General features: G+C 46.5%; 2 protein-coding genes across 7 annotated transcripts in view; both read right to left on the bottom strand.

Moving 5' to 3' along the window:
• Nucleotides 1-10: 10 nt before the first annotated feature.
• TATDN2 (TatD DNase domain containing 2) lies at nt 11-17836 on the bottom strand. 2 transcript variants are annotated; one of them, XM_061195581.1, is made up of 8 exons: nt 17208-17836; nt 16681-17073; nt 11456-11950; nt 4658-5527; nt 2318-2445; nt 914-1097; nt 319-494; nt 11-155 (listed from the first exon to the last, which is right to left on the bottom strand). In XM_061195581.1, the coding sequence occupies exons 2-7, from the start codon at nt 17065-17067 to the stop codon at nt 354-356; spliced, it is 2205 nt and encodes a 734-aa protein (XP_061051564.1). In that variant the 5' UTR covers nt 17068-17073; nt 17208-17836; the 3' UTR covers nt 11-155; nt 319-353. The 2 variants fall into 2 exon arrangements, 1 of the variants encoding a protein (XP_061051564.1); XR_009701516.1 differs by lacking the exon at nt 11-155 and adding an exon at nt 615-711 and having other exon boundaries at nt 409-494.
• Nucleotides 17837-21258: 3422 nt separating this feature from the next.
• Nucleotides 21259-26725, bottom strand: part of IRAK2 (interleukin 1 receptor associated kinase 2) — a 60949-nt gene continuing 55482 nt past the window's right edge. For 4 of the 5 annotated variants that reach the window (XM_061197265.1, XM_061197261.1, XM_061197262.1 and 1 more), the window contains exons 11-13: nt 26377-26577; nt 23207-23498; nt 21259-22236 (exon numbers count right to left, since the gene is read on the bottom strand). In XM_061197265.1, the coding sequence (XP_061053248.1) occupies nt 22124-22236; nt 23207-23498; nt 26377-26577 (606 nt within the window). In that variant the 3' untranslated portion in view covers nt 21259-22123. Of the gene's footprint in view, nt 22237-22278; nt 22454-23206; nt 23499-26376; nt 26578-26725 lie in introns of those variants that run through there. The other variant, XM_061197263.1, reaches the window with a different exon arrangement.

Below are 26725 nucleotides of genomic sequence, written 5' to 3'. Positions count from 1 at the left end.
CCACCCCCCACCAGCCTGAAGCGGAAGCCTCCGACGAGGTCTCAGGAAACGTCCTGTCCGGGTTTCCTCCATCCCAGCGGGCTCTCAAACATCCTCGAGCAGGGACACACAGGCAGAGCTCACACGGCCTTTCTCCTGTCAGGCCACTGGTCATCCTGGAGGGCGGGGAAGAGAAAAGGACGAAGGTTAAACTTGAGTTCACTCAAGACAGACCAGGTTCATTGCTCACCCTATGTCTACATGCTCTACATTTAAAAAATATAGCCAAAGTCATTTTTGTCCTGGTTTTTAAAAACTATGTAATGTGATTTTTATCACCTTTTCTGGGAGACTCCTGACGGCACCCTCTCTGCTTAAAGACTGTAGAGGCGGCAGGTGTTCTCACGCAGGGTGGCTAAGGTGCGGGCGAGAGGCAGGTCTTTGACCCTGGCAATCTCTCGAACCGTGTGCAAGGCCAGGCCTGGGTGGGCGTACTGGCAAAGGCTCTTGGGAACCTGGAAGACACCAAGCATTCAGGATATCGTTGTGCCTTCTGTGCAGAGCTGTCACGCACAACTCCCTCCCCGGCCCTTCCCCAGCAGGGCCTCTTTGGAGCTGTGTAGAGACCCCTTTACCTGCAGGTGCAGGGAGAGTCCCAGTCAGGGGGGCTCTGGGTGAGCAGGGTCCCACGCTTCCTTGGACTACCCTCTACAGGGTAGGGCTTTGCACTGCCTGGAAGAGAGTGGTTACCCTTCAGCTTCTCAGCCCCCTAGACTTTGGTTCTGCAAAGCAACAGAGAGGAGACATCTACACAGCCAAGGGTGGGACCTGGAAAGGTACTGTGGCTCTGGTCCTGCCAGCCTTGCAAGGGGGACTGCACACCTCCCACCCTCTCTCTCCTCAGTGCCTCAACTCAGCTTGAAGACACCCTTACCTGTCGAGGCAGGAAATAGGGAGCATCAGTTTCCACAATGATCCTCTCCAGCGGGATCTGTTTCAGAGATTCCCGGGCCTCCCAGGCAGAGGAGTAGGTCAGGACTGCCGTGAAGCCCACGGACATGTTGGGAAAGTACTTCAACAGGGGCTCAATGACCGGGTAGCTGCCGGTGAAGCAATGCCTGCGAGGAGGAGAATTCCAGATCAGGGCTCTCTCATAATCCCCTCTGCAGAAGCCCCCAACTCCCTCTGGACATTTCACCTCTTTTAAGTTATTTTCGGTGGGTAAATTCTCAGAAATGGAAAGACTGCATCCAAGGGAAGGACTCACAGTCAACACAGTCAGGAGCAGAATTAAAAACGGCAGCCCATCTGGATCACAACTAGAGTAGGTAAACACTACGTCCATGTAATCAAATGCACCAGAAGGAAACAAACAATAAAAATACTGGGGAGTGGCCTACAAGTGCATTTTCTTCTCTTAACCTGGTGTCTGTTCATGTTCTTAGTACAGTACACATTAGCCCAGAAGGGCCGAGTGACTGTGCCTCATCTCACCTCTGGTGGTGGCTCCACTCAGAGGCGTCACTCTCTCTGCCTGGGCGCCTGGAAGGCAATGGTCTAGAGGCCTAACAGCCTCACCCCTTCAGCCACCTGGCACCACCTGGCTTGGGTTCTAGACTCCCTGTTTTTTCAGTTAACCCATCTTACCCATCATGAAAGTGCCAGTGGGCATCACCTCCTGACCTCTTTGTAGCCAGACACAGCTAAGGGCCCCTCCTCTGGTTCCCAGGGCACCCTGTGCCCACCTCAGCCCCACGCCCTCTGCAGAGTCACCAGCTGACTGTCTCCCACTGCTCCCCAGGGGCCCCCCCAAGCCAAGCCCATGCCCAGGACGGACACACCAGGGCAGGTTGGTGAGTTTACCAAACTGGAGAACCCCTAGATACCATTTAGAGAAAATACATCCTGGACTTTAACTGGTGGTGGGGGAAGTGGGGAGGGATGGGCTTTCAAATTCAAAGTAGTAGAGAAAATTTCTTTTCAGGTGCCCTGGAATGTTCTCTGTGTGCTCAGTCACTGGACCCACAGCAGCCTCTCCCAAGATCAACAGCTCTCAGTTCTGGGAACCGAGCCTCCACTACAGCCTGCTTCATGCGATGGGGGTCACAGTGATTTAGGGTATTAGCTCAAACCATATGAAGTTGCCGTTTTTTAGGTTAAAAAATGATCAAATATCAGAAATTTCACATGGGTCAACCTGACAGTTAATCTTGAGAAAAGATTCTATGTAAAGACGTAACATCATCAATCCTCTCCTCACTGAATCTGTTTTCCCACGAATGTCCTAGACAGAGGGACATGTTCACTTCATTTGCCCACTGAAGTCCTAGACTCTCACCTGTGAATCTTGTAGTCTGGAGGCACAAATTTTTTCATGATTTTCAGCAGATCGTCATCAGCTTCTCGGCAGTGGATCACCAAGGGTTTCCTGAGAGACACGGCCAGCTGCAGCTGCCTCTCAAACACCTGGGAGAAGACAGAGTGGCAACACCTGTGGGTTAGGGCCACTCTAGATGTCTGTTACCCCCCAGAACAGCCGGTCCACTGCACAACCCCCACTGTCTTCTTCAATTCTTTACTTTTAAACTCTATAATGCATAATAATAGCTAACACTTACCGAGTGCTTACTAGGTAGTATTATTATTTAGGTGTATTATAACATGTAATCTTCACAAGCACCCTAAGATGGGTACTGCTGTTAGCCCATCATGCAGTCAAAGAAACTGAGGCTCCAAATGAGGTCAAGTAACTTGCAGCTGGTAAACTGTAGCACCACAATGCAAATCTGAACCCAGGCTGTCCACACAGCCACCACTAGGCAATGCTCACGTGGGGCTGCAGGGCTGGGCTGGGCTCAGGAGCACCACTACAAGTTAAGTGTCCTCCCCTTCACTGCCCCCGACTCCACTCCCACTCCCAAGAGGTAATCCATCACCTTGCACACATTTTCCTATGCAAAAAGTTGCCATGTATACGTCTGTACAATGCCTGGCTCTCAGAAGGTGCTCAAGTAATTGTGGAAAGAATAAATACTATACATATTTCCTGGAACTTGCTTTCTTTACTTAACCAAAATCAGATCTCCTTCTAGGTGAATACCTACAGATATACTACTTTTTTTTTTTTTTTAAACTCTAGCTACTTTAAAAGTCTTTAGTAGTAAAATACACCTGTTGCTAATTATTTTAAAGAAAAAAGTAGGGCTAGAACTTATTCTTTCCTCTTCTTCTTTCCTTATTTTTATTCTTTCTAAGTTCAGGTTTAGAAAAAAAAGAACAAAAATATTAATTCATTATAAAGAAATTACCTCGTCTTAAACTTTATGTTTTCACGAGTAGCTTTTTCAATTGTGCAATATCATTCGTGTTTGAATTTTTAACATCAAATAAGAAAACGCTTTTGGTAATTTGAGTCAGGTGGTATTCACTTGAGAATGACATTTTCAAGTCCACCACTTATACTGCCTCTTCTCAAAATAGTGGCACTGCGCCAGTACCAGTTCTGATATAACTCACTTTTAACCAGTGTTTTCAACTAAAGCAAAGTGACCCTGGGAACCAACAGCATAGAATGCTTGCCAAGGACCTTAAAGACGAGCTAGTTCCAGTACCTACAGCCGGTGGGATCCCTCCCCAACACATCAACCCTCCTTGAACTCCTCCAGAGGCAAGAGGTTGCAAGGGATTCTGATTCCAACATTTAATTTTTGCTTCTAAAAAATTCTTCCTTGAGTACTCAACAATTGAGTACTGAGTACTCAATACTATTATACTCAAACTATTGAATACTCAAACTATTATAGCCTTGAGTACGCAAGTACTTAAACTATTATACTCAAACTATTGAGTACTCAAACTATTATAGCCTTGGGATGGAATATAACATAGCTGTTAAAAAGCCTATTTTTCAAAGCACGTTCAATGAAGCAGGAACATTTTCACAGTGGAAAAAACATTCAAATCTGTAACTTTCTCTTTTTAACTTTCCTAAATTCTTTTTTAAAAAGCACATGCATACAACACACATTTCCTTGATTCCATGACAGGTGCTTGTAAGACATACCGCCAATTGTCCCTTGCAATTCTCCAAGGGACAGCAACATTAAAAATATGCATTTCAAAACACATCTGAATTTCAAAAACGTTAAGAAGGAAGAACTGTTAGGGGACAGGAACTGTGCCTGGGTTGGAGCATCTGTCCTCCCCGGGAAGCCAGGTGAAGCACAAGAGTAAATGCAGCCTGCTGGGAGGGAAAAGTCTTATGATGGTAATGGTCACTATCTCTGATGGAATGGGAAATGATCTTTACACATTTGTGTATTTTTCAAATATTCTGAAATGGGCACACTAACTTTAAAATTAGAATAAAAATATATTGTTTAATTAAACAAACACAACATGTTGCTTCCCAAGAAGGAACGGAAGTTTTGACATTTGTATCATTAGCTGTAAAAGTCACTCAGCACCTAAGCCCCTCCTCTTACATAATGAAGCTGAAAGGTAAGAAACAGTTTGTGAAGCATTTGACCAATGACATCTACAGGGTCTGGCTAAGAGCAATCATATTTTTAGAGACTCTAAACTCTTTAGTTCCAAAAGTAGAGCAACCCTTGTGTTTCAACAACTAAAAGGGAACTAAATAAATAATAGTTTGTCAGCAAACTAAGGACGACATTACCTTGTGCTGCTCCGGGACAGGCGTGGTGCACTTGTGAGAGTAATCCAAGCCCATCTCCCCGAATGCCACGGCCTTGGGGTGCCTTAAGGCCTGCAGAAGATTTCTTTCTTGACTCTCGTTGTAGTAACGTGCAAAATGGGGGTGACAGCCAAAGGCCCCCCACACCAGATCCTCTTTCAACAGGTCCTCCCAGAGGCCATCTGTCAGTGTGCGAGGATCACAGAAGTCGGAGATGCAGCCCTGAAACTCCTTAGGGAAGGAGCTGCTGTAAATTTTCCTGAACTTTGTGAAGCTCCCTTTGAACGACAGCTTGGAATAGAGCATGTCCAAGTGACAATGGGTGTCAATGAAACCCTCCAACCTGGGCTCCCGACGGCTCCTGGGCAGGGAGCTAGATGCGGGTCCTCCACACGGACGTGGCGGCACGTCCTCCTGGAATGTTCTTTTCTCCTTCACCTCTTCTTCTTCCGAGCTTCTGGAGAAACGAGATGAACGCGACTTCCGGGATCTGCCTTCCTCAGCGGCCTGGCGCTCTCTGGAGTTGTGCTGGGGGCTCACCGTTGAGTGGGGGGAAGAGCCCCGGCCGCTCCTCTCCACTTGCACCGTGTCGCTGCCACCACTGCCCACGGAGTGGTAGCCGGGGGTCTTGGGACCGCTGGTCCAGTAGCTGGCGTAGTCACACCAGGGACTGCTGTACAAATGAGCCGGGTACATGACGTAATCCGTGGGGAAGGGAGAAGGCTCTGGAACCGCTGAGGGTTTCAGGGATACGGGCTCCTCCTGAGAGAATCTGACTGTGGAAATCTCGTCCACGTCGGACCAGTCACTTCCTGAAGAGTTGCGCTCCATCACCACCTCCCGGTCTTTAGGCTGCAGAAAAGAAAAGAAACAGGTTAGCCTTCTTCCTATGTGAAGACAGCCTCCCGTGCTCAGTCACCTCCAGAACAGAAGCCCTGGCTGCTTTTCTGGCCGTGATGATGGCTTTGCATCAGCTCCTCTGCGCACTCTGTCACCTGTTTTCCTTATTATTCCCAGAAAGCGAGCCAGCTTACAACTAGGAACAGTCTTATCAGCTTCAGGGAATAAACTTGTGCCCATGGTCTCATATGCCATCCCTGAAAGGGAAGCTGTGCCTACGTTCCCTTTCTGAAGACCCCTCTTGGGAGAAACTGCTCTCCAGAACACACAGTGTATTGGGGGTTTTAAAGAAAAGAAGCACCCAGCATCTCATCCTTAACAGCAGGTCTCTCACACATTCAAAACGCACAACCACACAATTGTAGCGGTTTCAAGACGTGTTTGCAAATTCTTTGATATTACTCTCCACTGTAAGATGGGGTTTGTGACCCCTCTCCTTGAACCTGGGCCAACTTGTATTGTAACTGATGGAACCAAAAGGGACACTGCAGCTTCCAGGGCTACGTCAGAGCAGCCTTGCTATTTCCCCTGGTTCTCTCCGCTTGCTCCTCTGGGAGAGGCCAACCACCGTATGATGTCTGAGTACCCACAACCACGTGCTAGAGAAGTCACACACAGGTGCCAGCACCAAGTGCCCGACGTGTTCACATGTGAACAAATAAAATGTCTATCGCATACACTAACACATAATTAACATGTTTGCAATCTAGTTCTTCAAAATATAATTCACACACACAAAAATATATATATATATATTATCAGTTAATATAATATAATCAGTTAATCTGATTAAAATTACAAAAAATGCCCACATGGAAGGTAAGCGTTTCTCCCCAAAATGATGCTCCTTTTTCTGAGGGGTCTGTTTTATATTCAAGTCCCTACAGAGTCTCTTCTATTACAAGATGTACTCTTTTATTTGAAAAAGACAAATGACCCCAAACAAATCTCAATCAAGCTAATTTGAGACGTTTAAAGAGGTTCCCTTAGCTCATTCTTTTAAAAAGGAGGGGAGATGGGAAGCAAAAATAGTTAACAGACTTAATAATTATTCCTGCAGGTATGACCTCACAGTTCTGTGTTGGACATCATTTTTAACAAAGCTTTTCAAGATTGTTTTTACTTTTTTTTAAAGATAACTTTTTAAAAAGCAGTATGGTAAGTGGTTATGCATAAAATTACACTGGAAAAACACTTAAGATATGTATAAAGTGGTATCCAGGTGAAGGAATAGGGCAACACAGGGCCAGCTGGAAAGCTACTTTTCACTAAAAACATTTTTATTTTTAAACAATGTAAATATATTTCCTAAAAAAGTAACCTAAAAAATAATTAGACATGGTTACACTGTTGGGCTCCCAAAAATATACCTCCAAAAACTGAACAACACAAACTGAATGCAATGGGAACAGCTATTTGCAAGGTGGGATAGAATTTCCACGGGCAGACCAATACAGATTCAAAAAGTGCTACATTGCATCAGTAAGATCTCATCTGCAGGAAATTCTGCAAGTCAAATGACACCTTTTATTTATTTTAACAACAAATAAATAACAACACAGGGTTGGGGAGGGGAGGGGAGGAGGAATCTACAGAGACTAAGAGACTTAACACATTTAGAAATTGACACACATGACTCCTACATCCTGTTTCAAAAAAACTGAAACAATCAGGAGACAGGGAAATTTAATCACTGACTGGATAGTTGATGCTATTAAGGATTGTGGGGAGGGACTTCCCTGGTGGTCCAGTGCTTAAGACTCCATGCTTCCACTGCAGGGGGCATGGGTTAGATCCCTGGTCAGGGAACTAAGATCCCAAATCCCGCATGGTGCGGCCAAAAAAAAAAAAAGGATTGGAGGGGAGAGAGGGCAGAGGGAGAGATCAGAACTGTAGTTATGCCTGTTTTTTTCCCTAAAGATCCTGTATCTAATTTTAGAGATACACACTGAAATATTTATGGATGAAATGATACGGTAGGTGGGATTTGCTTCAAAATAATTTGTGGAGAGAAAAGGGATACAGAGATAAAACAAGATTGGCAGTGAGTTAATACTTATTGAAGATGAGTGATGGGTATATGGGTAATTTTCATAAATGTTTTAAATATCCCATAATAAGAAGTTTAAATAGAAATAATAACAGTTAAAATTCCAACTCAGATGGAAGGGTAGAGATGTCCTCTGACTGCTTCACAAACTTCTCTATCATCCGAGAGTATCTGTTAAAAAATACCAATTCCCCAGTCCCATCTCAGACATCCTGAGTCAGATTCTTTCATTCTTATCGTCAGGGAAGTTCAGGAAATCACATTACATAACACAAAAAGTAACTCCAGGGCTTCCCTGGTGGTGCAGTGGTTGAGAATCTGCCTGCCAATGCGGGGGACACGGGTTCGAGCCCTGGTCTGGGAGGATCCCACATGCCGCGGAGCAACTGGACCCGTGAGCCACGGCTGCTGAGCCTGCGCGTCTGGAGCCTGTGCTCCGCAGCAGAAGAGGCCGCGGCGGTGAGAGGCCCGCGCACCGCGATGAGGAGTGGCCCCCGCTTGCCGCAACTAGAGAAAGCCCTCTCAGAGAAACGAAGACCCAACACGGCCAAAAATAAATTAATTAATTAAAAAAAAAAAAAGTAACTCCAGGGACAACAAAGACCATGTCAGAGAAACATGTGAAAAGGTTTAACAAAATTATTTAATGAAATGTGAGGCTGGAGGAAAAATGGCAGAGTGGGGAAAAAAGTGACTTCAAAAATGCACATGCACCTAGAAATATATATGATAAACAGACTTATGATGACGTCATCTAAGACCCTGAAAGGCTTTAGATTGTCAAGTTGGCCAGGAAAATGTTTGTGGATTTCCTTTTTGGGAAAACCGGAGACTACCTATACTCAAGACTGCCTAAGGTTCAAGCCCATATGGTAAAATTTAAAGCTACATTTATTGAGAGTCTGCTATACACGAGGCACTGAGCAAAGGATTTTCATGTATTAGTTCAGGGTTCAGCAAATTGTGACCCACAAGCCAAATCCAATGCACTGCCTGTTGGTGTAAATAAAGTTTTACTGGAATATAGTCAGGCCCATTCACTTAAATATTATCTATGGCTGCTTTCATGCTACTACAGCGCAGTTTAATAGTTGCAACAGAGGCCTTAAAAGCTCAAAAAGCCTAAAATATTTACTATCTGGCCCCTTACAGACAGAGTTTGCTGATCCCTGTATTAGTCTGTGATAACATTTAAAGAACCATGCCTTTTATACAGAGGAAGAAACTGGGGCTCCAAGAGGTAAAGTGACTTTCTCAAGACTGCAGTTTAGGGGGGGCAGAGCCAGGATTTGAACCCAAACTGTCTGATCCCAACACTCATCTGTTGACCTACCATATCATGCTGCCCCAAATAGATACCCAACAGATAATCTAAATGTCCAGTTTGACAAATAGGAGCTTGGGTATATAAGTTTGGAAAGTTCATCCATACCATGGAATTCCAGGCAGCCAAACAATGATCTATGTTAGACAGGAAACACAGACATTATATATTTGGTGGGAAAAGTAGTTTACAAAACCTTCTGTTCTTGGGATTTCCAATTAAATAAAGCACATGTGGGTTTTGTCCTCCCCGCCCAAAAACTCTTAAAATTACAGGAAATGGACTTGAAAAAGCATAAACCTACAAAGAGAAAGCATATAGAATAAACAGCAAAGCAAACTAAATAAAAATTTGATGCTAGAAAGCAGATAGATGAACAGTTACTGGATAAGCAGATCGCAGATGGCCAAAACCTAAGTCCGCAACGAGAAAAACCCAGAAACATGCTGAATCACACTACAGGACCCCAGAAGACTAAGGAATTGGAGGTACCAGACCTCTCAAAATGAAGGTGAAGCTGGAGATGAAAATAAGAGAATTTGTGAAGTTAGATCCCCAGATCCCTGCTCCCATCCTGTACAGATGGGTCTGCCCCTTCCCCACCCAGCAAAAGATAAGGTTCACACTTGGAAAACTTAAACCACGGAGACTGTGGAGTAATCAGGGACAACAGATACATAGCTGAGGGTGAGAGACCATCACACGTTGGACAGTGAGAACCCAGGCACCTCCCTCAATCTGACCCCTAAAACACTAGCAGCCAGAGGTGTGCTCCTGGGCAGAGCACTGGAAGATTTGTCCCAGGGACCCCTAGCAGCCTCTGAGGAAAAAGCTACAGATCCAACTGGGAGTCCACAGGTTATCACCTATGTTCAAGGCAGCAGTTAATAAGCCCTTCCAGGCACTGAGAACTTCCAATCGGCTTTTTAATGCTTCATTTTAAAAATATGAACAGATACCCAAAACATCTGAGGAAAGCCCTATCACAAAAGATGGAAACCAAAATATTTAGGAAAAAGAAAAAAAATCAGAAGGAAACTCAGCAGTGCAGAAAGAAAACTTCAAAACAAACCTTTATTCATATTCTCAGAGAAACAAGAGAAGGTATTTAACCTCAAAACAAGAACAGGATGTTCTAAAAAAGGAATACTCAAAAGACTAAGCCAGTGTTCTTAGATATTAAGTATGTCAAAAATTTTAAGAGTATATATTATCATTATATACACTCTCCTTAATTATTCATAAAGAAAGCAGAGATGAAAAGAGACAGAGGAAAAAAGGAATCTTAAGGAAACAATTAAAAGGGCTAAACCTCGAAAATAAAAAAAGGCGGGGAACAGATTACTTATTTTGACAACATTGAGAAGAATTTTACGGTACTAGCAATTTGGAGATGAAATAGTCATAGTCACAGGAACAGAGAAAACTAAAGGAAAAAACAAGGTAAGATGAACTCCAAGGAAAATCAACTTTTCTAAGAAAGGAAATGTAATCAGAGTATACTAAGTAACTCAGCTATGAATATGGTGATAATAAATCAAATAGATTTGGCTAAAAATGGTATTATGATACAGGGAGCTGCAGGAACGGAGAGAGGATACATTTATGGGCGTGGGTGCTGTCGAAGTGTAGAGAACTAAATTCTCATCTCCTGAGTAGGAAGTCCACAGATGTCTACATTTTCAAAAAATAAACAATGAAAAATTACTTAGAAATATGGAGGTAAGTACTAGAAGCGAGAGTTAAAAGAGACGAAAGGGGCTACCTCCAAGCAGCTGTAGTGAAGGATGGGCGGAGATGCGTACAACAGAGGAGTGTTTTTTTCCTCAAAATTATAAGCAGTGTTAAAAACCGTTAGTTTCCCTCCAATATCATTCAGTATCACGCTCTCCTTCCTCTACAGCAATAAAAGTTTATCTGAATGTAAAGCTTCCCAGAGCGAAATTAGTCTGGAATCTTCCAGACTCTCTTGCAGGTGTTGGCCAGGTTTCTAGATTCTCGTCAACAGATATGAGCAGATACAATGGGGACCGCTTCTGAGCCAAACTCTTAAAAGGGAGGGAATGTACTATGTTCTTCTCCTGTTCCTCCCGGCTGGAATGTCAATGTAATGTGCTGAGCCCGGTCACAGTAGCTCAGACCGCAAGATGGAAACTGCTGAGGGGCAGCAGAGAATCGAGCAGAAGACACCCCAGTCCCCCACACTGTGGAGCCATCCTCCTTAAAGCAAACTTCTGTTTTCTTTAAGCCACTATTATTTTGGCCTTTGTTACACAAGCAAATCTATGTCTTAACAAACATATAAATCCTAAAACAAAAACAGCACTGAATTGAGGTTTCTTAATAACTCTGAAAGCTATGTTAGAAGAGAACCAACAATTTGCTCCCTGGAGCCCTGGGTAAGTCAAGTACAGTGTTGAATGAGTAACACTCAGGAACAAACTAAAAAGACCAAATACATTTAACAGAAACTCAAAACCCCATGCTTGGCATGAGCTTGACTCACTTTCTGGCCGTTTACATGCGAGTCAGAGTCATCCAAAAACTCCAGGACTGGACAGCGCTTGTCAATGACTGTCCTTCGGCCACCCAGAGGCTCCTCGCTGGGTTTCTCCTGAGGGTCTATCACCACTCTCCTGTCCCAGAAGCCGCTCTTCTCCGGCACAGCCTTCTCCTCCTCCACTCTGACCTCTGGGGCAGACTTTTTCTCTTTCTGAGGAGCACATATGGTGACACTCCTGGCTGGCCCCTCTCCGCGGCTGGGACGCTCTGCCGTGTTGGGTTTTGCCTTCATGGCAGCCTCTCCCTTCCTTTTTGGCATCGACTTTCCCAGGATGCCCTGGATGGCCTTTAGGTAGATCATGGTAGAACCTTGGTCTCGAAGTCTATCCCTCTGCCTTTTCTGGACCTTGTTTGGTTCCTCAATTATGTCATTTTGAACGTCAGCTTCAGCTGCAAATTCAGAATCCATGGGGTTACGAGAACTATCTTTGGAATCAACCTGGAAGGAAAATGACACATTATGAAAGGTGATTTCCTATATGAAGCACTTGGCAAATGAGACATCAGTGGAGATGTCATGCCAGCCCTCAGCACTGTCAGCCACTGTTAACAATTTCAGGGGCTCCCAGCCTGCTCCCTCCCCCCATCCTTTCTCTACAGGTGCCACAAGGAGTTCTACAATCTGGCAACGTCACACTTCTGCTTAAAACCCTTCATCGGCTCTGCATCTGCCCGCAGGATACATCCCAGACTCCTGAGTGTGACCCCGGAAGCCCTCCTCCCCAGGCTGGCCCCCAACCTTCCTTCCAGCATCACCTTCCGCCTTTCTCCACACACCCAGGTGTTCTGGGAATGAGGAAAACGCTGGAGAAGGGGGAAAGGAGGGTCCCAGGAGCAAGCAGTGCCCCAAGCGTCAGACCAGCATTTCCTGACACTTTTTGGACATACGTTGTTCCTGTTGCCTGAAATGTCCTTTCTTCTGCCTTGGCCATCAACAGAACTCAAATGACACCTCTTCTGTGAGGACTTTCCCGATGGTTAGTCACTCAGTCCTCTGACCCCTCGTACTTCAAATATCCCTGTTACAACACTCCACACACTGCACTGTGATGAACTGCCTTATTCTCTGCACCTCCAGCCCCAGCACAGCCTTCCACCCAAGCACTGGACACCCGCTGAGTGAAGATGCAGGACACAGGACCACCCGTGAAAGCTTCATCCCTCAAGAGCCAAGACGCACAATGCTCTCTCCTGTCTGGGCTGCGTGACCCTGCACAGGGCTCCTCAAGGGAAGGATCCTGCCCTCTCCATCTCCCCACCCCTCACACCTAACACTGGGTCAGGAGGAACACATGCTCACAGAGGGCAGCAGCAGAAAGAACACTGGCTTTGAAGTCAGACTCATCTGAGATTATACCACAGCTCTGCCCTGTACCAGCTGTGTGGCCTTGGTCAAGTCATTTAACTTTTCTGAGTCTCATCTTCCCAGGGCCTACACATAGCAGGTGCTCAAATATGTGTTGACTGATATCTAAGTATTTGTTAACTAATACGTAAAGGTAACACTGCCATCAACTATACTTCTATAAAAAAACAAACAAAAAAGATTAAAATCTCAAGGGTTTAGCATAACCATGATTTTACTTCTCAAAAAAAAAAAAAAGATAACAAGGCCCACCTCACAAGACTGAGGATTATGTGAGCATCTAGAGGTCAAATATTGAGACTCATATTTGACAAGCTCTAGCACATCATAAAGCTTAAATTTTCCCTTCAACTCTTCCTTCCCTAAATTGAATTAGAAATTTGGATATGTCATACTAAAAACTAAAACTAAGGTAGGTGAAGATGCTCATGATAGACACATTTAACCTTCTCTATAAAGTAAACCAAGATCATCAGCTAGCATTAGAATCTGAGAAAACCTCGCAATTATCCTGGAGGTAATAAGGCACGAACAAGGAGAGGCTGGCCAGCAGGAATCTCTAGTGATTCCAAAATGCCCAGTCTAGCTATGGTCTGAAAGTGTTTCCCACAAAACTCATATGTTGAAATCTGACCCCCAAGGTGATGGTATTAGGTGTGTCCTTTGGGAAGTGATTAGATCATCAGAGTGGAGCCCTTATTGATGGGATTAGTGCCCTAGTCAAGGGGCCCCAAGACAGCTTCCTTGCCCCCTCCTGCCATGTGAGGACACAAAGAGAAGACTGTGACCCAGAAGAGAGTCCTCACTGACCAAGCTGGCACCCTGATCTCAGACTTCCAGCCTTTAGAATTATAAGAAATAAATTTCTGTGGTTTATAAGCTACTCAGTCTGAGGCATTTTGTTACAGCAGCCAGAATGAACTACGACAAACATCTTCCCCTCAGAATATTCCATGACCTGGCACAGAGACTTCTGTGTTGAGGGGGACACATGAAGGTAAGTGTGTACCCCTCAATGTTTACAGAGCAAATGCAGAAGAGCAGGTGGATGGGTGGGTAGAAGGTAGGCGAGTGGTGAGGGGACCTTGGGAGGACCCAAGGGGAGAACAGGCCGTTTCTGTGCATGCCCTTCAGCAGTGCTTGCTGACAGGACTTTGGACTTATTAGATAAACAAGTGTGCAAATGACTGCAGAAAAAGGGGGGAAGAGGTGCAGAGAGAGGGGAACGTCAGAGAAGCATTTTCAAATTCATCAAGATGAGTATAGGGAGGGTGGGAGGGAGAAGCAAGAGGGAGGTGACATGGGGATATTTGTATACATATAGCTGATTCACTTTGTTATACACCAGGAACTAACACAACATTGTAAAGCAATTATACTCCAATAAGGATGTTTAATTAATTAATTAGTTATTTTTTTTAAATATGAGTAAAGTACTGTATCTTGTTTTCAAACTAACAAACACTCTCTAAGGAGAGCCCTTAGCAGTACTAGAGTAGGACAACTGGGATCGATCCCATCAACATCCTCATATTCTATCCAACACGAGTGATCTTCCAAAAGCGCAAATCTGCCTTCGCCCTGTATAGAGCTCGCTAATGGCTTGGAATAAAATCCGAATTCCCTTGGCTCATAACACCGTACAGCAAGCTGCCCCCTACCTAGCTCCCCAGCCTCCATTCCGGAATCTCTGTTGCACCAAACCACCTGGTGAGGCAGTCTTGTGACTTCTGCAGCCCTCCCTCCGGACTGGATGCTCCTTACAAGCCACCTCATGGCTCCACCATCCAACAGAATGCGCGGCACACAATCCTCACTCAAGCGCTTATGACTGAGAGCAAGGCATCGGCAAAACCCAAGACTTCTGAGACAGGACCAGACTACTCATCGCTCCATGGTTAACCATTAAACTGTGGCAAAACAAGGCCCTTTAGGCCTAAATGGGAGAAAAGTGTGTCTGTGATTGGATTAGACCACCCCGCAGACAGGCCAAACCCTCAACTCTCCAGTTCCAGCCCCACAGGACAGCGGAGGATGCAGCACACCTGAAACACTAAGCTAGATTCTTCCGTGCCTCCTCATCTTGTTATTGCCATTACCTTTAATCAACTGACAGTTTTACCCTGTACCCAAAACCACTGGAGCTGCAGCAAGAATTAATGACAAGATCAAATTAGCCTCATATTTACCTGATTTACATTTGAGTCATATTCAGTATTCTTATGTCAAAGACAAAGCTTTTCAGCTCACCATTAAATTTTTTTAAAAAATCAGTGTGCCCACAAGAGTTCTGTGAGAGCCACACTGAAAACACCTGGAGCACTTCGCCTAAAAACAACAGCCTGCCAGCGAGGATACAGAGCTAAATACAGCCTCACTTCTCAGTTCCACGTAAGAAACCACTGAGCAAAGGCTTAAGGACAAACCACTTTCCTTCCAGCTGCGTTTGGGTTTTTTTATGATAACTTTATCTAGGGGCAGCCCATCTCACCCAAGTAAGACTTTTCCTCCGTTCCTTCACACACAGAACTCCTCCCCACCTCTGAAGGCCCAGACCTCCAAAACCTAGAAAGCAAATCCCAGGCAACTAGAAACACTGCCTGGCACAAACCAGGCCCTAGGTAAATATTTGTTCAAGACCTGATTAAAGAGGTGGATGACGCTCACACAGTAGCCAGTAACATAAACTAGGGCTCCTCTCCTCCTTCTAACCTGGAAGCAGCAGACTGCAAGAGACTGAACCTTTCCAAACTCACGATCAACTCTGTCACACATACATACACACACACATACTCGCACGCGCCGAGTAAACTTAGTTAATTTTTTTTTTTTTTTAAAAAGTTAACATAAAATTGGGCTTCCCTGGTGGCGCAGTGGTTAAGAATCCTTCTGCCAATGCAAGGGAGACGGGTTCAATCCCTGGTCCGGGAAGAGCCCACATGCCGGAGAGCAATTAAGCCCGTGCGCCACAACTACTGAGCCCACGCACCTAGAGCCCCGAGCTCCACAAGAGAAGCCACCACGATGAGAAGCACGTGCACCACAACCAAGAGTAGCCCCGGCTCCCGCAACTAGAGAAAGCCGGCGCACAGCAAGGAAGACCCAACGCAGCCAAAAATAAATAAATAAATATTTATTTTAAAAAATAAGAGTTAACATAAAACAAATGACTGGATGAATTGCACCTCCTCCATGAAGCACTCCTCAGTCTGCCCCCCAGTATTATGAAATCCTCCTGTGTGTTCCCACTGGGGAACTAAACGCTGAACCTCCAAAATAAACCCTACCCCACCACGCAAAACCCCAACGTGCTGGAAACCGTAACCTTGGTGAAAAGCCACACTAAGAACCAAATTCTTTTTCTTGGTTCTGTGCTTCTAAGTACAGGGCACAATTCCCTAAATTTACAACCGAAATAACATACATCTGTGTCTCCGGGGTACGCCATCTACCTCCCGGCGCAGCGAGCCTCCATCCTGACTGACTGGGTTACAAGCACCTGAGGAATATTTATATACACCTGGCAGCTCCGCCCACACTCCAGCATAACCTCATCAGGGTGGCAGGAAGGCGCAAGGATTTTAAAGTAGTTCCAAAATGCTGCCAAGTTTGCAAACTACCTCTCCACCGACCTTCAGGCTATCCTCTGACGTCTTCCAGTTTGCTCTCCCCTGGGGAGATCCCAGGGATCTTAAGAGACCTGGTCTTTTTTTTTTAGTATCCTTTCACCAAAATTCCCATCTCCAACATCTCAAGCCAAGTGGAAAGGGCTTCACCGTTTGCAAGGCGTTGGGGCCACTTACCTTAAGGCTGCAGGCTTCCTCCTCGAGAGAAGCCATTTCTTCTAGAGAAGGTCTGGCAGGGCACCGAGGGGATCCTCCTGACGAAAGGAACTCTCCTGAGCTCTGAATCAGGCCTCCTTTGGAGGCGGCCCCACCCACACCTGGGCCAGAGGAATGGGAGGAGGAGGAGGAACTTCTGCGGCGGGATGAGCCCCAGGACACACCATGCTCCTTATGGGTTTTCATGCGCTTGGGGCTGCTGGCCCCTCCTGAACGCGACACAGAGCTGTGAGCTGGCCAGCTGGAGGGGGCCACATCACTGGGCTCCCGGAGGCAGCTGCGCTTGCGGGAACTCCGCTCCGAAGGGCTGCTCCAGTGGTACTTGACCTTGCGCCTCTCCGACGCCATGGGCACCTGCAAGGTGAAGAGGGAGCCGGGAATCCACCACCACTCCTGCTATAGCTGCCCCTCCTCAGCCTCCCGCTATCCCGGGACTCCCCGAGGGAGGGCAGGCCAGTAGGTGAGAGCCAGGGGCTGACTTCACTGACCTTTCCCCCTTCTTTCCACTGCCCATCACAGTGCTCAAGGTTTCAGAGATGTCAAAGCGCTTCGAATGTCTGCGATTCCAAAGCGCTTCGGGGAAGTCCAGAAGGTCCCAGGATTTACCAAAGGCTTCGTTCGATTTGGTTTCCGAGCCCACAACGTGCTTCCGCGATTACCAAGCGCTTCAGTTTGCACAGCGCTACTTCGGGGATGTCAAAGCGCTTCCGGGACTACGACGCGCTCTGATTGAGTTTACAATACAAAGCCCTTCGCAGATGTCAGCGCTTCAGAAGGCTACAGGGCGCTGTTAGGTCCACACCTGGAGGCCAGACCCGCAGCCCCTGGGCGGGCGCGCGGCCCGGAGGCCCGGAACGCCGAGCGCGGGCCGCAGAGCAGGGCCAGACCCGGCACGCAGCCCGCCCTGCCCCCGCGGCCCCGCCGACCAGCCCCGGGCCGGAAGGGGGCGAGCCGCCCCTCAGAAGCCGGTGGCGCCCCAGTCCGCCTCCTCAGAACACCCCCGGGTCCGCCCCGCCCCAACTTCCGTCCCTGCTCCCGCGGCCCGGACGTCGGCCCCGCAGCCTGCACCGGCCTGACGCCCTGCCCTGGCCGCCCGCTCGCCGTCCGCCTCAGTCCTGCGGCGCCGGCCCAGCCTCCGCCCGGGTTCTGACCACACCGGCCTCCGCTACGCCCGCCTACCGGAATGAGCGGTGAGGTCTGCAGCCCGGCGGGCGGCGGAGGCGGGTCCTGCGCTGAAGGGAGGTCGCCCATTGGTCAAATCGACAAGGGGCGGGACTCCAAGCAAGACGGAGCTTTCCTTTTGGCCAGGAGGTCTGGAGGCGGGACCCTACGCCTTAAGAAGCTCGTCCATTGGTCGGAAGCTAGACGGGGCGGAGCCACTCACGTTAGCTCGAAGAGCGCGAAGCTGAGGCCCGGCCGCAGTTCCTCAGGCCTGCCCTTGGTGTGGGTAGGGGACAACAAGGGGAGCCGGGTTCCCGAAGGCTGCTCCCTGCCACTCAGCGCTGTCCCCCTTAGCAGGACGCCTTCAGATCCAGATACGCTCATCGAACCCACACCAGCATCATCACTCCATTTACAGAGACCAAGTGACAAAACACAGAAAATGACAGAATTGGAATTAGAAATTAGAAACTACGGGGGAAAAAATAAAAAAGACTACACAAAAATGTAAAATATCCTTCTGGCAAAAAAATATAAAAGTTAAAAAACAAGGTACAAACTTGGAAAAATATTTGGAACCCGTGGCAAAGGGCTCATGTCCCTACTATGTAAAAACTCTGGCAATAAGATATTTCAGTGGGCAAAGGAAATGAACTGATGAACGAAACAAATCACGAAATTTGTTAGATTACATTTTAACATATGAAAAAATGGCTCCATTTCTGTCATTTAGAGAGTAGAAATAAAATTATGTTTTCACCCATTAGGTTAGCAAAGATCAAATAGAGTGATAACATTCTTCGTAGCTGAGGATGTGGGGAAACGCACTCCCATAGGCACTCCCATACATCACCGTATTGGTGAAACCTCCTTGGAAGGCAGCACCATTGGGAGGAGGAAGAATGGAAACAATCTCAGTACCCGGCAAGTGAAGCTAGTTACCTAAATTACAGAAGGACCATACAATGGAATACAGGGCAAAAAGAATGAAGTGCTCCAAAAGTACTGTTGAGGAAGAATGGCCAAGAAAGACGTGAGAAAACACAGGTTCCAGAATGAATGAAAATACCCTGTGTACAGCAAAAAATAATAAATGAGAGAGGAGTGGAGCCTCGAGATAAAATGTTTTTAAATGCCTGAGAGTAACCGCTCTGTATTTGTGTGTTTCTAACTACTTTATTGAGATATAATTTACATACCATAAAGTTCACCGATATATAATTCTATGATTTTTTTAGTACATTTAGAGTTGTGCAACCATCACCATAATCTAATTTTAGAACTTTTCATCACCCTAAAATCTTGTGATCATTACCACTTCCCTCCCCAAACCACTCCCCCTCCACACACACTTCTAATTTGTCTCTATGGATTTGCCTGTTCTGGACATTTCACAAAAATGGAATCATACAATATATGCTTCTTTTACTTAGCATTATCTTTTCAAGTTTGCCCATGTTGTAGCATGTATCAGTACTTTATTTTTTATGGCTGAATAATAGTCCATTGTATGGATATACGACATTCTGTTTAACTTTTCATCTTTTGATGGACATTTGGGTTGTTTCTACCTTTTGGCTATTATAAATATTGCTGCTGTGAACACTGGTGTGTAAGTTTTTGTATGAATATGTTTTCATTTCTCTTAGGTAGATACCTAGAGTGGAATTGCTGGGTCATATGGAAACTATGTTTAACCTTTCCAACTTTTCCTAAGTGGCTGGCCATTTTACAATCCCACCAGCAATGTATGAGGGTTCCAATTTCTCCACATCCTTGCCAGCGCTTGTTTTTGTCTGTCTTTTCTATTCCAGCCATCCAAGCAGGTGTGAGTGGTTATTTCATTGTGGTTTTGATTTTTTTTAATACCTAATAAAATTTATTTTAAATACCTGATAGAAATGACAAAACAGGTAACAAATGTTTAATTTTTAACATACATGATAAAGTCACTGGAATGCTCTTAGTAGTACCCACATTCAGAGAAATGTTGCTAGTATTGCAATATTTGTCAAGATAAATCTATCCCATTTTAATTGGAATTTCCAGTCATTCTCAGAAATCTCTTTAGAAGATATTTTTCCCCCAGGGGTGTCTCTCTGTATGGTGGTTTTGATTTTCATTTCCCTAATAACTAATGAAGTTGAGCACAAAGATTTAAAAAATAATTTCTTTTTATCATCTCTGGAAGAATCCCCAAACTAGTAACAGGCATTGCTTCTGAGGAGAAGAAATGAGGGACTAAGGTCCCAGTGGGGAATCCCCCATGTAATCTTTTGTACTGTTAGGGTTTTTTGTTTGTTTGTTTGTTGCTGTGTGCATCTATTAACTTAAAAAAAGTCAGGCCTTCCCTCTAGGAATTCATGGAAAGACACCTTGGTGCTCATGAACCCCTGGAATTCATATACAGAATTGTGTATGTATGAATTTACAGCTTGCTGGAGGAAGAAGGTCCAAAGCTTTCATAGATTCTCAAAGTGGTTCTCTGACCTCTTCAGAAATTTGTGAAGCCCTGGTCTGGAAATGCAAATCTGTCTGGGTAATATTACCCATTGGCAACTGTCCTCTATTGCTCAAAACGCTTTGGAAACATACTGCTCATAATTTTAAGGTGCTTACCACACACCAGGTCCTGTTCAGGGCACGTAACATGGACTCTAGTTGAATCCTCACAGCCACCAGAGTTTAAGACAAGGGTGGGACTTCCCTGGTGGCACAGTGGTTAAGAATCCACCTGCCAATGCAGGGGACACGGGTTCGATCCGTGGTCCGGAAAGATCCCACATGCCGTGGAGCAACTAAGCCCATGCACCACAACTACTGAGCCTGCACTCTAGAGCCTGTGAGCCACAACTACTGAGCCCACGTGCCACAACTACTGAAGCCTGTGTGCAGCAACGAAGACCCAACACAGCCAAAAATAAATAAATAAATAAAAATAAGGGCTTCCCTGGTGGCGCAGTGGTTAAGAATCCGCCTGCCAATGCAGGGGACATGGGTTCGAGCCCTGGTCCGGGAAGATCCCACATGCCACAGAGCAACTAAGCCCGTGAGCCACAACTACTGAAGCCCGCGCGCCTAGAGCCCGTGCTCCGCAACGAGAAGCCACCGCAATGAGAAGCCCGCGCACCGCAACGAAGAGTAGCCGCCACTCGCCCCAACTAGAGAAAACCCACACGCAGCAACGAAGACCCAACACAGCCAAAAATCAATAAATAAAATAAATAAATTTATAAAAAAATAAAAATAAAAAATAAAATAGGACACGCTGAATTTAAAACGTGACTTTTCAGAAATATACCCACTGCAATAAATGTTAGGTACATGACAAAAATAAACTCTTAATGTCTTTTTAAAAATTTATTTAATAAAACAGGACAAGTGCATTTTCAAAGTACTTCTGTAGCCATGTCTCACCCGTTCCTCCCCAACAGCCCAGGGAGGGAGGATGAATGCATGTTACTTACAAGGAAACTGAGGTTCCAGAAATTAAATTAGCAGCAGAATTAAACATGAACCTAGTTCTCCTGGTTCTTCATCCAGCCATAAATAATACATATTCTCTAAATAAAAACTCCATTTAAAATATTAGCATTAGTGGGATGGGAGGATAAAGGTGCAGAGTGGGCATTAAATAAATATCTGTGGGTTGCAAGATTTCTGAAAGAGAAAGCAGAAAATCTCCAGAGCCTTCTGCCAGGTGTCTGGCATTTGTAAAACTTGAGACCTTGAGGAGGGAGTGAAGAACCGAAATGGGACACAAGTTGAAAGTCTTTCATGTAAAGGTCATGGAAGTTTGCAGGCAGTTGGTGGCAAATATTACCCAGAGATCTTAGCTTTGGAAAGTGCCATCAGCGCTCAGAATGCTCAGTCGGTTGTCGAGGGTGAGAGCCAGGCAATGGCATCTATTGGGGTGGTTATCGTCACATGCTCCCCGGAACCACAAAATCGCCCACATCCTGGGCTCATGTATCAGGGTTTCCCCTTCAGTCTCCTGATAATCCAGAGCTCTGATTGACAAATCTCAGAAAGGAAAAGGACTTCATGAATTTTTGTGTCTCTGAAAGCTGAGGTCCCGTCTCCCCTAACTCACTCTGGTAAAATGGAAGTGTCTCTGCCGCCACCCAAGGGAAGCTGATGTTTGGTGTTTCCTGGGAGATCTTGATTCTTCCTTAGATCTTTTTCTCGAATTGATGTTCATTTTTCCAATGGAGGATGAGGGTCCTCAGCTGTGTTCAAGACATCAGGGGCCAAAAAGCTCAATGCTATCCAGATTCTCTTCTCTGTAGAGCCGGATATTCTCCATCAGTTTCTTTTTGGCCTCATTGATCTCAATTTTCCACGAAGTCTCTGTAGCTGACATTCAATGGAAAGTAAAGAACTTGAACAAAAGGTATTTGGAAAGAGTTGTTATAATTGTTAGAAAGTCAGACTTGGTCACAGTTTTTCACTTAAATCGGGCTTCTGAATCAGGCCCTGAGTGGAATGAGCACTGTCATTGCTTCTGCCTTTTCGGGGAAGGCCTGTCACCTGCGCCCACCTTTCAGAGAGGAGGGGCTTCCATGCTTCTCCCCTGAGGGGTGGGGGGCAGTGTTAGAATGAAGCTTACACTCTCTCTCTCTTCTTCCTCTCACCTCCATGTGGGAGGAGGAACAACAGGAAAGGTCAGAGCCTGAGACATTCACAGAGCCACGTTTACCAGGGGATGAGGACGCTGAATTGTAAAGGCCTTCTGAATTTTTATTTCAGAAGGAAACCTGGTGTGTTTGGACCCCAGAGTCAGAAATAGAAGCTACCTTTGGAAGCAGCTGGCAAGGTGTGAAGTGAGGATGGAGAGGCGGCCGGCGACAGACCACAAGGGGCTTTGCTGGTCCCAAGGGAGAGTTTTTACTTGGTCTCTAAGTGCAATGGGGAACCACAGAAGGGCTTTAAACGAGGGGTGACATGAGTTGTTTTTAAAAACCACTCTGGCTGGCCCCTGGAAGAAGAACTGGTGAGGGGCCAGAGCAGATCAGGGAGGCCACAGAGAGGCTGTGCGGTCATCCAGCAAGAGGAGAGTAGCTTAGATGAGGGGTAGGGGTACGGGGACGGGCAATGCAGGGAAGCAGATGGAGCCGAGGGATGTTTAGGTCAGTGGACAGGACTGAGTGAGGGACTCGCCATCGGGGGCCGGGGGAGAGGGAGGATGACTCTCTTGGCGCGGCCAGCTGGCAGGTGAACAGCTGGATAATCAAATGAACGCGTGAATGAGGGAGAGAAGGAATAAATGATAGGCTGAGTTGGGGACATAAATGAGAGTGTATAAGGACTCAGATCCCACGCTTACCATCCTGGGGAGGTTCTGGACTGGCGCGGGCCTCAGAGGAGGAGTCAGCTTCCACTGCCCCACCAGCCGGCAGCTCGCTTTCTCCATCCGCTGGGGGGGGACGCGAGGCAGCAGCCCCGGCCCAGGGTGCCTCCCTCATGGAGCAGGACGCTTCGAAGCTGGAATTGTCCACGTCGTCCGTTTCTTCCGGGGTATTGGAGGAAGAGCCTGTGTGCTCGGAAAGACCACTCCAAGGGAGTGACGTCTCCTGACCTCTCAGCTGCTCTTCCACAGCAGCCACAGAGCCACACACCTTTGGGAAGAGAGACAAGGGCACTCACCGAGAACTTTTCCTGAAATTAAAAATCTACCAGGTCTCCCAGGCCGAGAGAGACAGAGAGAGAGAGAGAGAGAGAGGGAGAAACGCGCCACAGGCACAGAGATACAGATATTTGTACTTTTGCTGATTGAGACCCTGGGTCTAGCTGCCCCAGCAATGCCTATCCTGCCTGCAGTTTGGTTAAATGAGCAATAAATCATTCATCCACTCATTCATAGGCTCCCTGCTTCCTTCTCTGTTACGTGTTGACGTGTGTGTCTGTGGGTCGAATCTAATAATTCGAGTTGAGTTTCTATCACTTTCAACTAGAAATGCCCTAAGTAATATAGATATTGCCCTTGAGGGCTTTTCTGGTTAGGGAGGTTAGGAAAATTAGAGGCAGGCAGGGAAGGAATATTTCTTCTTTACACACACACACACACACACACATATAAATGGCACACAAACCTACCCTTAGTAAAAATAACAAATTTCATTTGCTCAGTGCCTTGCAATTTACAAAGCACATTTGACACATAATGTAAATGAGTTTTTATAAATAAAAAATTAAAAGATCAGAGAGGTGAGAGGTTAAGTTCCCTGCCTAAGGTCACCCAGTCAGTGAGTGGCAGAGCTGACCACTAAACCCAAGTCCGCTTGTCTTCAAGGCCATGACCCCACTGATCTCTCATCTTCCTAGCTTGGTTGTGAAATACTGGGGACAATGACCATTTTCATTCCTCTTTGTATATGAAAGTGCCCTATCCCCTTTATTCTACATAGCAAATGCTTCCTCATGCTTCAAGGCCCAGTTCAAATGTCACCTTTTGAGATAAATCTTCACAATATATGCCCAATAAATACTTGCCAAGCTAAAAACTACAAAACTACATAACTAGGTTCTGGCCTAGGTTCTGACCTATGGGAGAAAAAGTGATATGTGCATTTCCAGGTCACACCCTTACGAGGAAGGGTGTATGTTCTCCTTTTTAACCCCCTTTCAGTGGCTGGAATGCAGATGTGATGGCCTGAGCTAGAGCAGCCTTCTTGGATTCTGAAGTGGAAATCACATGATAAGGGTAGCAGAGCAACAATACAGGAGCCCAAATCCCCAATACTGCGACACTGCCACATCAGCTCTGGACTGCCTACATTCAAACTGTTGAGCTAAAGAGAATCAACTTTTATCTCACTTGGAGTCTCCTCGTTATAGCAGCTTCTTTGAATGTACTTTAACTGATACACTGAACAAAAGAATAAAATGAATGAAGGAATGAAAGAATAAGTGGTTGAAGGAGAGAGATCTTTTTAAAACATAAGTCTGATTATGTCCTGCCCCTGTTTAATTCCCCCAGTGACTTCCTCAAAATCCTGACTGTGGCTGCAAAGCCCTCTGTTGTCGGGCTCCTCCTTCCCCAGCAGCCTCATTACAAGCCACTCTGCCCCAGGTACTCTATGTTCTAGCCACTCTGACCTTATTCCAAGCCCTTGACCTTGCTAGGCTCTCTCTCAACTCAGGCTATTCGCATAAATTGTTCCTTCTGCTTCGATTGCTCTTCATCTGCTTACACATCACTTCCTTGGGAAAGTCCTGGGCGAGGCCCCCGTAATATGCTACACCAGCGCTCACCAGATGGTTACTGCACAATGTCTGTGAACTCCAGGAAAGTGGAACTGGGCCTGCCTTGTTCCCCGATATATCCCCAGGGCCCAGCACACCACTGCTGAATGAGTGACTGAACACTGTGGCACTCGGGCAGCTGGAGCACAGCCTAGGCTGAGAGCGGTGACTTGGTCTCTAGCTCCTGCCACGTCCTGGTGCAAGAGGGTAAACCTGGGGCTGAGCCAGGAGTCCAGAGGGCTCTGACAGAAACTCCCTCTGGCCTCATCTCCCCCTCTCTCGGCCTCGACATCTCCATCTGTAAAAGGGGAGGCTTGGGCTATAGCACTGGTGTTTGAAGATTTTTTTTTTCAGCTACCAAACCCTTTCCTCAAATAAAATACTGAGAACCCAATACAATTATGAGAAGTGATAGTGGATGTCTGGTTGGAGTCATGGGTGGGGCCTGCAGCCATCCACAGCTCTCTTCCTGCCAAAAGGTACTCCCAAGGAGCCCATCTCTGTCAGACACCACTTGAAAATCACTCTGTGGGGTGATGTCTATGAGCCCTCTCAGGCAGTTATTTTGTCCTTAGAAAGGCCTAGTAAATTTGGTGCCCAAATTTACACTTGTTACCATGGAAACCCCCTCTACATATCCTGTCCATAGGAAAATATGTTATCCTCTGTGGTGGTTGATGTCTGCCTAGTCCATGGGCTAAGGAATGATCCCTTTCTCTGGAACCTGGCCCTTCCACCTTCCAGGCTTGACCCCCTGGCCACCGGGTTTATATACTGGACCCCCACCTTACCTGACTGGCCAACAGGTAGACACCTGACCCTAGCTAAGCCAATCAGTTTCTCTCACTAAGAGGTTGGAATTGGGCCGCTCAGTGAAGACAGAACTATGACATGTAAATGAATACGGCTGTATCCCCTGACCAAGAGGATGGAGGGAATGAGAAGGGGCCTACAGAGAGGAGGAGGAATAAAGCCGGTTCAGAGAAAGCAGACGGACTTCTGTTATATCCGAGGGTGTGGTCCTGGGCACCCTCAGGACCAGACTCCAGTTTGGCTGCTGTGAGCTCCAGCAGATACTGCTGTTTGCAAACAAATATGGCCCTGATGTATGCAATCACTTCTCGGTAAAGGCATCGGTAAAGGGATCATGACAGAGCCCCTGGTAAAGCAGACTCATGCAGCCGGGGAAGTGAGGCCCTGCTGACGCAGGACAGGGCTCATCGCTGGGGGAAGGCTGAACGTTAGGCTCACCTCCGCCAGGCTGGCGTTGCGCCTCCGCAGGCAGAGGCAGGCGGCCGTGGCCAAGGCCTCGGCGCAGGCCTCCGGCAGCCTCCCTGCTCTTTTCTCCAGGTACTTCTGGCAGATCTCCTTGGCCATCACTTTCTCCACACCTGTCTTCCTGGAGCAGAGCCATGTGGTGCTGCTGGGAATTTCACTGAGGAGTAAATCCTTCTGTGGGAAGAAGAGTGGAAACACCCCCGTGTGAGCTGCAGGGGTGTGGAGTCTAACCACACGTGCCCCACCCGCCTCCAGGATTGCACCAGAGCGGCAAGCGCTCAGAAAACCAACAGTGTTTTCAAAAATAATTGCAAGGATCCCA

Source organism: Eubalaena glacialis, chromosome 7 (genome assembly GCF_028564815.1).
Source record: "Eubalaena glacialis isolate mEubGla1 chromosome 7, mEubGla1.1.hap2.+ XY, whole genome shotgun sequence".
Taxonomy (NCBI): Eukaryota; Metazoa; Chordata; class Mammalia; order Artiodactyla; family Balaenidae; genus Eubalaena; species Eubalaena glacialis.
Note: the sequence above shows the minus strand (reverse complement) of the source record. Positions and strands in the feature narration are given on the sequence as shown.

Bases quoted from the DNA above. Each gene is read 5' to 3' on its own strand.
- TATDN2 (XM_061195581.1), bottom strand. From the start codon at position 17,067: ATGGCGTCGGAGAGGCGCAAGGTCAAGTACCACTGGAGCAGCCCTTCG. The intron at 5,528-11,455 runs GTGAGTCAAGCT...TCTTTTCTGCAG, and splicing joins CGCATGTAAACGGCCAGAAA to CCTAAAGACCGGGAGGTGGT. The intron at 2,446-4,657 runs GTAATGTCGTCC...GTCTTCTCCCAG, and splicing joins CTGTCCCGGAGCAGCACAAG to GTGTTTGAGAGGCAGCTGCA.